General features: G+C 46.3%; 4 protein-coding genes and 1 pseudogene across 4 annotated transcripts in view; 1 reads left to right on the forward strand and 4 right to left on the reverse strand.

The window, feature by feature from the left end:
- Positions 1 to 28, reverse strand: part of CNA05210 (expressed protein) — a 720-nt gene extending 692 nt beyond the window's left edge. Inside the window, exon 1 of the mRNA XM_024656298.1 lies at positions 1 to 28. This exon is cut by the window's left edge and continues 185 nt beyond it. The gene's annotated coding sequence lies outside the window, so the exon portion shown is untranslated.
- Positions 29 to 111: 83 nt separating this feature from the next.
- CNA05220 (membrane transport protein, putative) lies at positions 112 to 2,865 on the reverse strand. The gene is made up of 8 exons (XM_566827.2): positions 2,183 to 2,865; positions 1,945 to 2,092; positions 1,642 to 1,862; positions 1,458 to 1,590; positions 1,238 to 1,404; positions 803 to 1,188; positions 621 to 744; positions 112 to 571 (listed from the first exon to the last, which is right to left on the reverse strand). The coding sequence occupies exons 1-8, from the start codon at positions 2,649 to 2,651 to the stop codon at positions 432 to 434; spliced, it is 1,788 nt and encodes a 595-aa protein (XP_566827.1). The 5' UTR covers positions 2,652 to 2,865; the 3' UTR covers positions 112 to 431.
- Positions 2,866 to 3,126: 261 nt separating this feature from the next.
- Positions 3,127 to 3,318, reverse strand: CNA05230 (annotated as a pseudogene).
- A 3,042-nt stretch (positions 3,319 to 6,360) lies between these two features.
- Positions 6,361 to 9,165, forward strand: CNA05240 (conserved hypothetical protein). Its single transcript, XM_024656299.1, has 14 exons — positions 6,361 to 6,538; positions 6,603 to 6,644; positions 6,709 to 6,903; positions 6,962 to 7,056; positions 7,110 to 7,286; positions 7,341 to 7,564; positions 7,618 to 7,636; positions 7,696 to 7,802; positions 7,862 to 7,977; positions 8,037 to 8,240; positions 8,299 to 8,383; positions 8,445 to 8,696; positions 8,747 to 8,911; positions 8,993 to 9,165. The coding sequence occupies exons 1-12, from the start codon at positions 6,386 to 6,388 to the stop codon at positions 8,591 to 8,593; spliced, it is 1,566 nt and encodes a 521-aa protein (XP_024511929.1). The 5' UTR covers positions 6,361 to 6,385; the 3' UTR covers positions 8,594 to 8,696; positions 8,747 to 8,911; positions 8,993 to 9,165.
- On the reverse strand, positions 9,000 to 11,339 carry CNA05250 (T3P18.10, putative). Its single transcript, XM_566832.2, has 4 exons — positions 10,753 to 11,339; positions 10,484 to 10,705; positions 10,287 to 10,433; positions 9,000 to 10,234 (listed from the first exon to the last, which is right to left on the reverse strand). Exons 1-4 carry the CDS (start codon positions 11,101 to 11,103, stop codon positions 9,281 to 9,283), a joined length of 1,674 nt encoding a protein of 557 aa, XP_566832.1. The 5' UTR covers positions 11,104 to 11,339; the 3' UTR covers positions 9,000 to 9,280.
- Between the last annotated feature and the right edge of the window lie 242 nt (positions 11,340 to 11,581).

Raw genomic sequence — 11,581 nt, forward strand, 5'->3', positions numbered from 1 at the left:
GAAACTAAATGGACCGCCATTTAATCGAGAACTCTTCTCTCTTTTTTTTCTTCTTAAATTGTAGTTATATGCTTAATTAATAAATTCTTATCATTCGAATTCCCAGGTACCGGCGATTCAACGGAGTAATTTTATTATTATCGTGGGACCAGCAGAGATTTACCTGTCAAAAAGAAAGGTAAATTCCGGGATCCGGCACTGCACGCTCGCGGGTATAAAGTATCTTCTGTTTTTAAAATGTTTCGAGACAACCCTAGTATCTTGTCAGTCGTTGTATGATCCACGGAAAATAAACACTATTCTGCTTCTGCTGCACCATGTAAAAAGCTACCAGATTCAAGGGTCAAGTTATTATTATGAGGTCTAATTTCTATTGGATTCTATGATGAAAGCAGAAAAAATAACGAAAGTCCTTTCGTGCGCATAGGTTTTTAGAGAGCAGCCCTTTTCGACCTTGCCCGGATCTTTTTACCCCATTTGGCAAATGCGAATGGGATACAAGCCATAATGATGGCGATACCGGCTAAAAGAGAAGCTGCCCCCCCGTTACCAAGACCGTGAAACATTTGAGCTATCGGATAATTTAGCGACGCTTCTCGATGACAGGAAAGGGGGCTTACGAATGAAAAGAGGCATGGCAGCACCTGCAGCAGATCGGACGACAGTCTTGGCAGCAAGTGCACTAGCAACATAATCGGGAAAGGCTTCAATCAAATATGCGTTGGCACTAAAGTAAACCAAGACCTGTTATTAGATATTAGAATCGTTAGCGTTTACTTTGTAATTCTAAACGTGAACTTGCCATTCCGAGACCAAAAGGAATACCGGCGCTCACAGGACCAACCCACGAACCACCGCCGGGAGCGACATATGGAGGGGAAGTCCAGCCGAAGATAAAGAGAGAGATCGGGACAAACGGGCCACCGATGAGCATACCAGGAAGACGATCTTCAGGCTCAGCTTTGTCGCCTTTGGCAACGTATTTTTTCTCCAGCCATGGGGTCACACACAAGGCAAGGCCAACACCAATAAATACAGGGATGAAAGTAAGACCGGTCTTGGCGTCATCCCATCCGTAATCCTCGTTGAAAACGACAGGGAAGGAGAAAAAGAAGGCGTAAAGAAGACCGTAGACAAGGGAGATATAGAGAGACATGCAAAGTAAAACGGGCTCCGTTGCAAGCATTTCTGTATGACTAATAAGCTGTAGTCCTGTTAAACGTGATGATTGACATACCAAAAGGTCGGATAAGGGTCTCGATAACGATCTCGTTCAAGGGCTTTCGGAAAATTTCTTGTTCGGTAACATAAGAATCATCTTGAGAATCGTAACGCATTTGCTTAGCGCGTTTCTTCAATATAGCAGGGGCGAAAGTCTCGGGAATGATGAGGGAGGCAAGCCAGCTAAAATAACTTTGTCAGGACGGACTTGGGTCAAAGAAAACAAGTTCACGTACACCACGCCGGCAGAAATCATGTTAACCCAATAAATCCACCTCCAACCAGCGTATTTTCCGATAAAACCCCCAATCAAAGGTCCAATCACGGGTCCTGTATAAGGAGCAGCCGCGAAGATAGCGATGGCAAAGCCTTCAATGACAATCAGTTTTGTTGAGCTGAAAAAGGATAATGTTTGCTCACCTCGCTCTTCAGGACCCCAGACATCTGCAATAGTACCACCAGCTAGGGTAAGAGGTGCAGAGCCAAAGAATCCACAGAGAAATCGAGAAGCAAGAAGGCATCCAATATTGGGAGCAAGAGCACATGGAATGTTGAAGATGATGTAGATGGCAGTCGGTATAGCCCAAAGCCATCGTCGACCGAGCAGTTCCGAAAGTGGTGACCATAATAAGGGACCGGTCCTGATCGGAGAATTTTACGGAGTCAGCGCGATAAATAACCGACGCGGAAAAATTCATTTGCCGCCGGCAACTTTTGACGTACCCGAAGCCGCAGACAGTTAACGACACGGTGAGGGCAATTACTTCTGAGGAGACGCCAAAGTACTCTTCTTGATCGGGGAAGTCACCAGTAACGATAGCAGAAGAGAGGGCCACTTGAATAACAGCGCAGGAGACGATGCCAGTAATAACTATGAATTATAACTGTTAGCTAAGTTCTATTCTTCGCGAATTACATGAAGAATATGCGAATGTTAAGGAATAGACCAAAAGCGACTTACTCCATCGGCGTGACTTGCTCCAGTTCCTAGGGTTCTGAGGATCACCTTCTTGAAAGGTAACTAGCTTCTTCTCGCCCATTCCGCCCTTCTCCTTATCGTGGAGAACAAATCGGTCCCCATGTATAGTCGTAGCTCGGGAACGCATAGGCTGAAGTCCGTATTCGGCATCATTTGCCGGAATGAAGCCTTCCCGTGTTTCGATCCGATATTCTTGAGTAATGCCACCTCGAGACATATCGGTGGTAAGATATGGGAAGGCAAGATCCGGAGGAGCTCGACGGCTAGCAGTTGTCATGGTTCGCTGAAGAGGATGGCCATAATCGGCTGTTCGATGACTAGTACTGGTAGGGATTCGTGTAATGTGGTCATGATCATCGTTGCTGTCGGTTATGGAGATGGTCCCTATTCTAGAAGAGACTGGAGAAGGTGGTAATGTTGTAGAGGTAGTAATCGTGTTGGGGGAAGACATGGTGACTTTGAATGATCGACGTAGTTACTACAGATGGTTTCAATTAACGATAGACACAGTCTGATGAAAATTGGATGACAAGATAAGCCGATTCATGCCTCTGAAGTTGATCTTATATATGAAGTTGTTGACGAGAGATTCTTGGTAGAGATCTCGTTAAGAGATTGTTGATAGGCCAGCTTTCTGCGTTTCTGCTCCAATGGTGAGAGTTTCTGTCGAGAGTTATGGGAATACTCCAACTATTACCGCGGCCGGAACGAGCGAAATGGTGCGTCGCGACGAGCTTTCGCACTTGCGGCCGATTTCCCCCACGGTGGGTGTAAGTAGGCTCGGCACCAGCATTTCGACGGACATTGGCCGGTCTCCGACGAGGCACGAAGGTCCGAGGAAGGCTTGTGTCGAGCCCTAGCTAGTGGTGGTGGAAGACTTCAGCACGTGGCAAATTTTATAGCGCTGACCTTTCGCATGCAGAGGATCTTTATATATTAATATTCCCCGTGTCACCTTTGAAAATTTCCTCACTTTTCGCCTCCGTTCTCATCCATGACCCCCACAACCCCCCATTCAACCGCCACCGTTACGTAGACGAAAATCGTCTCTACATGTCTATACCCTTTTCAGATGTGCATGCATTGAACCATGGACATGAAAAACGTCGCCAAAAAAATCGTGACCGTGCCTGATTCGTGCCTGAAGGCATGGATTCGTTCGTGGCCGCCATATGCACGGCGGATATCACCGCCGTTTCATTCCTCGGTCGTCGTTCGTGAAAGAAGGGAACCGTCCAGTTTCTAGAACTTTCTTTTTATGTTTCTCCTTCTGTATACGTATTTTCTCATGTCACGGCTTCCTGGACCTTCTACTGCAGTATAAACGGCTTTAACTGCCTTTATTCCTATAAAACGCACCTATCCCGACGGCTCCTCTTTCTATCCCCTGTCCCTAAACACCCAGGAGACCCGCCTTCTCCAACTGTCCATCCTCAGTCACACCCAATCAACCGCCACCGTCCTCCAATGGTCCTCTCCCTGGCGGTGACGTTCCTCCCAGACTTACGGCCCCTCGAACCAAACAACAAACAGCAATCGCCATAACCTGGCTGCCTGTGCCCAAAATAGCATGCTAGATTTTGGATCTGATGGCGCGACTGGAAGTGGCCCGGCGAAGCTCTCTAGCTGCTAACCCTACAATACATGCTGTGCCAATGAAACTGTACAGCTACCTCTGCCTACAGATCCTGAACCTGAACCCTACGAGCTAAGCTTTCGACCAGTAATTCCGAAGGTACGCCTCCCTTCTACCCAGTCCCTTGATCATACCTCTGTGAAATCACCTAAAGATGCAGCCGGCTTCAGAAGCGACCTTCGCAACTATAACGGCGCTTTCAGACATCGACATCAATCCGTCTGGGGACTCAAAGGCATTCGATCTGTTACCCATTTGCAGCCGAGTCTTATCATCTCATCAGATTCATTTTGTCTGCGCCTGGAGACGCCTCTATTTATGCTCAGGTCGGTATGTCCGAACTTAACGAAGATAGCAGAGTCCACCAACTTGACAGAGTTGAAATGCCGTCAACTACTGTGATCGGCAATCCTCAGGCGGATTGAGCAGATGTCGCTGTGTGTAGATTTTTATATCAAATAACTCCTAACAGTAAGGCAAGACTGCAGCGAGAGCCTCATGTAAGTGCGTTTTACTTCACAGTTGTATAATATAGCTAACGTTTCCGCTGTAGGCAAATCTGCTCACGCCTACTAAACCCGAAACAACATGATCATCGTCGATACAATCTCCCTACAGTGGATGACGTCGCGACTACCATGCAAGCTCTGAAATAGAACCTAGCAGCGGCCGTGGGACCATACAGGAAACCTATGGAAGTAAAAAATCCCAACGTGTGAGCGAGAAAAGCCGCCACTTTTTACACCTCCATTTCATTCTGATTTATCACCAGCGAGGGAGAATATGGATGGTATTCCTAGATCCCATCTCGCTGAAGGGCGTAACTACCCATCATCAGTTATAGAACTTACATCCTCTGCTAACATCGTCATTTTACGATGAGGCAGGAACGGTACAAAAAGTCCCTATAGAGCAATCCTATGCCTTAAGGTCTTTTTGAGCGCCCAGGCAGTTTTAATGCGCTCTTCAATATGGGCCTCTTTTTCAAAAGTTGACAGTAGACACTTACTCAGTTCCAAATCCCAATGAGAATGCCTCCTCCTAGCCTTGATAATACGTCAAACACCGGGCCCGAGTCACAACACATCATTTATTCATCTACGCCATCTATCTCAACAGGTAAACTACCGAAACCCCCTCTCTTAAATTGCGCACTCCTTCAAACTACACAAAGTGACATTCTGATCCATTGTTCGTCATAGCACCAACATATAAATCACATGTACTGTCCAACAAACCACCCAACCTAATGAGAACTACTAGAGGTAACCTCATACCCCTTGGAGTGCTAGGTTTTGTCCCCCATTCCAATACCGATGGGAATACTTTACAGTAACTGGTTTGGGATGACGATCTATGTGGTGAATTAAGACCCAGCCCAGCGCATCACACGCTTACATACGTAGAACGATAGGGTCAGCGACATGATCATGATCTGAACATTTTCAATACACCACTTCGTGTCTCCGTTGAAAAAGTACAAGTCTTTTGTCTTTTCCCTTTCACGATGGCCAATGGGTTGAATTGTAGGGCCCAGTTTTAAGAAAGATCGATGGTCTCCATGTCACGGCACTGAGCCTGCCGACGCCGTGTAATTTGTGAATACGCCAGACAGCTCAATAATTAACTTACCCCTCAGAAAAGGGAGGAACATGGGTCTAGGATCAAATGAGCCACTGTACATATGTAAAATGCATCATAATACGTACCACACATTTGGATGAACGAACACGTCCATTCTCATTAACAAAACCACCCAAACGCTTTAGCTGCCCAGAATTCCCAAAATTAACTTGGTGCAATTGAATTATTTACCCGAAAAACCGCGAAGTCTTTCGTGGGTCATCACTTGTAATTAATTAATAAATCATTTGTGAGTTAAAATGATGCCATCGTGAGCGTTTTATTTTTATGTGGTGAACATAACGTCTTACGTTGCATTATTGATAACGATCGGGAATTTAGGCACTTGCCCGAAGAAGAAGATGCAGGAGAGTTATCTTATCGGCGGGCACACAACATAAATAACGCTTCGTTGCGTGCTTTGCTACCATACTAGCGTACGCGACTAATCTCTGTCACGCCATATTGTGATATCATCGTAGCAGATCCTAGGTTCACTCGAGTTCTAATGGGTTCTCATAATGCAATCTGCGGCATCAAACGTGCCATGCGACATGATGGTGGCAATCATAACAACAACAGCACATCATTGTCTATAGTACATAGCAAACTCAGTCCGACCATGGCTTACCAGAGGATTTGTCAAAGACCAAAACGCATGCCCAATTCCGACGATGATCAAGTGAAACAGAGCTCTTCCGATGCTTATCACCAATCAATGAAGAGGTTTGAGCACGTAAGAGCCTCAAAATAGACGGATAACTAAGTCAAAGATGACACCGTCCCTGTGTGCCATTAAATAATAAAACCTTTACATATAGTATAATACATATATATAATAACCAGTAGCCGTCAATGCCTCCACGGGACCCTTATTACTAGCGAAATACTACTAGAAGGCAAAGAAGAAAAAAAAACTCCTTGTGATGGTCACAGTAGGATATCCATTCCCCGAAGAGTCTATGCTAGGCAACACCCATGTTGACCCCGTGTCTGACATGGAGCAATCACTCCCCCAAAAAACAACATGGAAAGGTCGCATCTGGGATACTTTCGACAGGCCTCCCTTGGAGAGAAAGGTGGGTTAAAAGGCCTCGAAACTCAAGGGAACAAAGACTACTAGCAGTCCTAACTCTGTCTTAGCTATTGTTCAAGGTTGATGCTGCTATCCTTACATTTGCCTCAGTGAGACCTTTAGCTACAACGCGACCGCCATTATGCATTTACACTACTAATAAATGATGCGTAGCTGGGTTACTTCCTCAAGAATCTTGATCAGACCAATATCAACTCCGCATTCCTATCCGGCATGAAGGAAGACCTAGGCATGACCGCCAATCAGCTTGTCACTGCAACTTCTATTTGGACAGTGGGCTACGTTATTGGTCAAATTCCTTCAAATCTGTTACTCACTCGAATAGAACCTCGGTGGGTCATTCCGGCAGTAAGTCATCTCCGCTCTACACTAAGCTTCCCAAGCTCACCCTGTACTTGGGTTAAAGCTTGAACTCGGTTGGGGAGTAGCGACTCTTGGATCTTATGGTGTCAAGTCTTATAAGGCCCTTTATGCCCTTCGTTTTTTAGTCGGCCTTTTTGAGTAAGTCTCATTTAATGCAGTTCCCCATCAAAGGCTCACATCCTCATTCATAGGTCCGGTTTTTACCCAGGCATGCACTACATGCTTGGTGGATGGTACACTCCCTCCGAAATTGGAAAGCGGGCAAGCATTTTTTGGGTCGCCGGTTCTCTGGGCCAAATGTTCTCTGGTATCTTGCAAGCTGCGGCTTACAACAACTTGTCTGGTATTCACGGACTAGCCGGCTGGAGGTGCGCTGCCGTCTTTCTGTGACATTCGAATTGAGTGCTGACAGCCAAATCTAGATGGTTGTTCATAATCGACGCTGTCATCACTTTGCCTCTTGCCATATTTGGTTTCCTCTTCTTCCCTCCTCTCCCCCTTCAGGGGAAGAAGTGTTGGTGGTTGTCATCGGAAGAATTCTCTATTGCGCAATCACGCCTTCTCAGATTTGGCCGAGTAGGAAAGAAGGCTTGGACCAGAACCAAGCTCAAGAGCCTTTTGTTCAGCTGGCACACTTATTTTCTTCGTAAGTCAACCCAACCCTTTGGCTGGTAGCGCGCTCATCCGCATTTCTATCAGCTCTCCTCTATGTTCTTTGGTACGCTTGATCTCAGCACTAACCAATATGACAGGCTTCTAACCACCTTATTGGCATAGGAATAATCAATTTCCTCAAGCTCCTATCGGTTATTTCTTAAAATCCTTCAACGACACCCCTTACCCTGGTGGTGACCGCCGGTTCTCTGTTGGACAGATCAACCAACGTGAGTAGCAAAGGATCTCATCGGCTACGAGTACTTATTATGAACATTTTGCTTCACAGTTCCTTTACCCCAAACGGCAATTTTTGTTGTCGTTGCTCTTGCTTTTGCTTGGCTAAGTGATGGCCTTTTCCGAGGACGACGATGGCCGTTCGTTTACGTTGGCGCTGTTATCTCTGTAAGTTTACCGCAGCTTCCCCATCCACCTTTATCATGGGAAACTAACGCCTTCGGCAGCTTATCATTGCCTCTATCCTAGTCCATTTCCCACTTTACAAGAACGTCGACAGCACCATCGTCCTATATTGGTTCAGCACTGTCGGCCAAGGTGCAGGCCCTCTTATTCTCACTTACATCAACGAGATTTGCTCGGACGACAGTGAGAAGCGAGCTATTCTCGTCGCTGCTGGAAATGACTTGGCTTATGTCGTCCAGGCTGTTGTAAGTCGATTTTACTTCGCCTTGGTCAAGGAAGAACATTCCTAATAGTGTTTGACAGGCCCCCAACTTTGTCTGGAAGACAACCGATTTCCCTCAGGCCAGGAAGGGTTGGACCTGGTCTATCGCTTTGAACGTCGCACTGAGTAAGCTGCTATGCCTTCTCTTGCATATAATCACGAACAATACTTAAATTATTCTTCTTAGTTTTTTGGATGAGCGTCATCCTCATTCTCCGTCAACGAGATATCAAGCGCATAATCCATAAGTCTCCTGCAGAGACTATCCAAGTTATTGAGACCCCAGAAGAGGACGACAAGTCTTCTGGTACCCTTGGATCTCTCGAAAAAGCCTGACTAGATAAGGAGATGACGGAGTGGCCGTGAAATACAGGGTGTAATTTGTAAGAACTTCTTATGTCTGTAGTTCTTGGTTTTGAATAGATCCATAATACATTTGGTGGGTGTATTTGCTATGGTAATTGTAGGCCGAGGTTCAAATCATGAAAGCACAAAATTACTACTAGATTATTCAAGAAAATATTATAGCAGCGCCACTATTGCTATCCTCAAAGGGAACGGAGAGCTCGTCCTCATATTATTTTACGTCAAGTGGTTTAATTACAATCTAGTCCATCAAGGAGGATATTAGAAATTAGAAAGCTGTAGGGTTCTGTAGGTAGTTCAAATGACATTTTTTTCGCTGAGAGGAGGATATGAAGAATGCTGAATATATTTCATCTATGCGAAAAACAGTTTACATATTTTCCCTAACTCTTATAATACTACCGATAATCCAACCAGTCTACATTCTCATCTCTCGAGCTTTCAGATAAAAAAGAGTGTAGCCGACAGAGAAGTAATAAAAAAAGAGGAGCAAGGATTGGATGGGGGGAAAGCGGTTAACCTGTGAGACATGCATTTATAAGTCGTGGTAGTAGACGACGGCGCAGGTGGATCGGACGACGCCAGATTATCAAAATCTTAAAGAAAATACGATATTTTAACCAGTTTCCCTAAGCAACAACCACAAAAGCCGATCAACTATGCGGAAGTCAAAGCTGCCTTGCGGGCAAATGCTTCGCTCGTCCGCGCGTTTGTCTCCTCAGTCGCTGTCTTGAACTTGTCTCCAAATAAGCCAATACTCCTCTCAGTCTCCACTGGCTGGGCCGTATCCTCTTCTGGGATATCTGAAGGTTTTTCCCTCAATGCCTTGAGACCAGCAGCATCCAATCCGAACTTAGAAGCAATTAAGAGTGGAATCTTGTCACTCTCCGTCAACCACTCTATTGTATGCCCCTCCACTTTGCTCGCGCCAGACCATTCCGCATCGCGGTTCAGCCACTGTACCGTCTCATGCACATAGCTTCTTTCGCCATCCTTGCCCAAAAGATGACTAAACTTCCCTTCACCCTTCTCGCGGACGAGGTTTCGATATGCTTTCCATCTCGAAGATTCGTCGGGAAGACGCGCTGTGCCCGCAAAGACACGCGCAATGGAGAGGGCTTGATATTCAAAGAATGAAAAGGCAGATGTGTTCACGCTTAGGCCGAGAAAGGTGAGTGTAGGGTCAGGAATGTAAAAGACATCTCGGTACAGATTAAGAACACCATCGCCATTCGTGACAACGGGAGTGACCGTAGGGAATGCGGGATTAACCATGGTACTGTCTTGATGATACTGGGGAAGAAAAGGGTAAGAGTACTGGTAACCAGTAGCAAAGATGATCTCGTTAACACCGGTGATGATGCGTCCGTTCGTGAGCTCAATAGAACCCTCATTGATGGCTTGACCAGGAGAAGGGAGGCGGAAACGACGGATCTCGGGAAGGATCTCGGAGTTGGGAGGGGCAAAGTGTCTTTGCATCTTCCTCAACTCCCGGTACTGTTGTGGGCCTCGTAGGGTGTTGCGACCGACCATGTAAATCTTACTGGCATAAGGTGATATATCTTTGGCAATGTCGTTACCGCTGGTTCCAATACCGACAATGAGGACGGTCTATATGGCCTTATTAGCTCCGAAGATGGAAAAAAAGGATCAATCGACCTACTTTGCCGGTATAGGGCTCAGGTTTTCGGTATCCTTGCGAATGGATAAGCTGTTGTGGCCAGGCGGCAGACCAAGCATCCGAACCTTCAAATGGAGGGATGTAGGGGGCATTATAATGCCCAGACGCGGCAACGACCGCGTCAAACTCCTATATCACCCTTCAGTCTTTTTCTCATTTATTTCAACTTCAAGACTCGCCTCTGTCCAATATTCTTCCCGTACTCGGTCTTCGCCTTCATCAACAACCTTTCGCAATGTCAGTTTCCAAGTGTCGCCAATCTTTTCTGCCCGTTCCACTCGTGTGTTGTAGGAAGTAATTTGGTCGATGCCATAATTCTTGACATAGCTTTGGACATAGGATGAGATGAGGGCGTGAGAGACATTAGATTGGGTCCCAGGGGGGTAAGGGAAGTCTTTAAACTGCAACAGGATCAGACATCGTATGCCGAAGCTGTGAAAAAACTCACAGCCATGGTCGACGTAGGAACATTGTTGTTCAAGCTCCAGTAACAAGGATTAGGTGGGTTGAATTTCTCACGCTCCACTCTTCCTGGGTCTTCATACACACCAGTCCCGCGGATGACTGGGGTGAAGGCTCCCACTGAAGGAGGCGGGGTTGGGACTGCAAGGGGGAGGGAAACCGAGGGCCGCCAGTTCCAAATTCCGCCCGGCTTATTTTGCCTCTCGAAGACCCGAACATTCAGACCAGCATCTCGAAGTTGTCTGGCGGCAGGAGTGCCGGAAGGGCCTGAGCCAATGATGGCCACGTTGCGAACAGGGCGGTTAAAATGGTGAAACTGCTCATTTGTGCCCGTCATGTTTTTTCTTTCTTATTGAATTTGTTGGAGATGATGGCAAGAGACACAAATTCGATTCACGAATTCGATCCACGATATATCTTTACCCAGGCTCGGGATACAACGCGCTCATAGTACCGTCGCTCTTCTCCGGCAACCTCAACAGGAAAGGCCGTGGAGCACGCCATGAATATAATAACCCGATATAATTCGCCATTCCCACAGAACTGTAAGAGCAAGTTCCGATGCGAAAACGGAGATGATGTCGATGATGATGGAAGATGGTGAATGCCGACAAGAACGAAGTAGCGAAAATGGTAAATAGTTAGATTGCCAATAGATAAGGGGCGGTGATCAGGAACGGATACAATGAGAGGGGGACCTTCCTGCAACGCAGGTTTCACATTTTTACTGACAAATATCTATGATGGGCGACTCGACGAGATGCGGACCTGCTGCCGGCGATACGTACGATCACGTCAGACCAGGTTATTTACGC

Source organism: Cryptococcus neoformans, chromosome 1, assembly GCF_000091045.1.
Source record: "Cryptococcus neoformans var. neoformans JEC21 chromosome 1, complete sequence".
In the NCBI taxonomy this organism is placed as follows: domain Eukaryota; kingdom Fungi; phylum Basidiomycota; class Tremellomycetes; order Tremellales; family Cryptococcaceae; genus Cryptococcus; species Cryptococcus deneoformans.

Coding starts and splice junctions, on each gene's coding strand:
- CNA05240 (XM_024656299.1), top strand. CDS start 6,386: ATGGTCACAGTAGGATATCCATTCCCCGAAGAGTCTATGCTAGGCAAC. Junction 6,645..6,708: donor CTATCCTTACATTTGCCTCA/GTGAGACCTTTA, acceptor AATGATGCGTAG/CTGGGTTACTTCCTCAAGAA. Junction 8,384..8,444: donor CGCTTTGAACGTCGCACTGA/GTAAGCTGCTAT, acceptor TATTCTTCTTAG/TTTTTTGGATGAGCGTCATC.
- CNA05250 (XM_566832.2), bottom strand. CDS start 11,103: ATGACGGGCACAAATGAGCAGTTTCACCATTTTAACCGCCCTGTTCGC. Junction 10,434..10,483: donor GGGAAGAATATTGGACAGAG/GCGAGTCTTGAA, acceptor AGGGTGATATAG/GAGTTTGACGCGGTCGTTGC. Junction 10,235..10,286: donor CTGAGCCCTATACCGGCAAA/GTAGGTCGATTG, acceptor AAGGCCATATAG/ACCGTCCTCATTGTCGGTAT.
- CNA05220 (XM_566827.2), bottom strand. CDS start 2,651: ATGTCTTCCCCCAACACGATTACTACCTCTACAACATTACCACCTTCT. Junction 1,591..1,641: donor CTGGGGTCCTGAAGAGCGAG/GTGAGCAAACAT, acceptor TTGTCATTGAAG/GCTTTGCCATCGCTATCTTC. Junction 745..802: donor TTCCTTTTGGTCTCGGAATG/GCAAGTTCACGT, acceptor ATCTAATAACAG/GTCTTGGTTTACTTTAGTGC.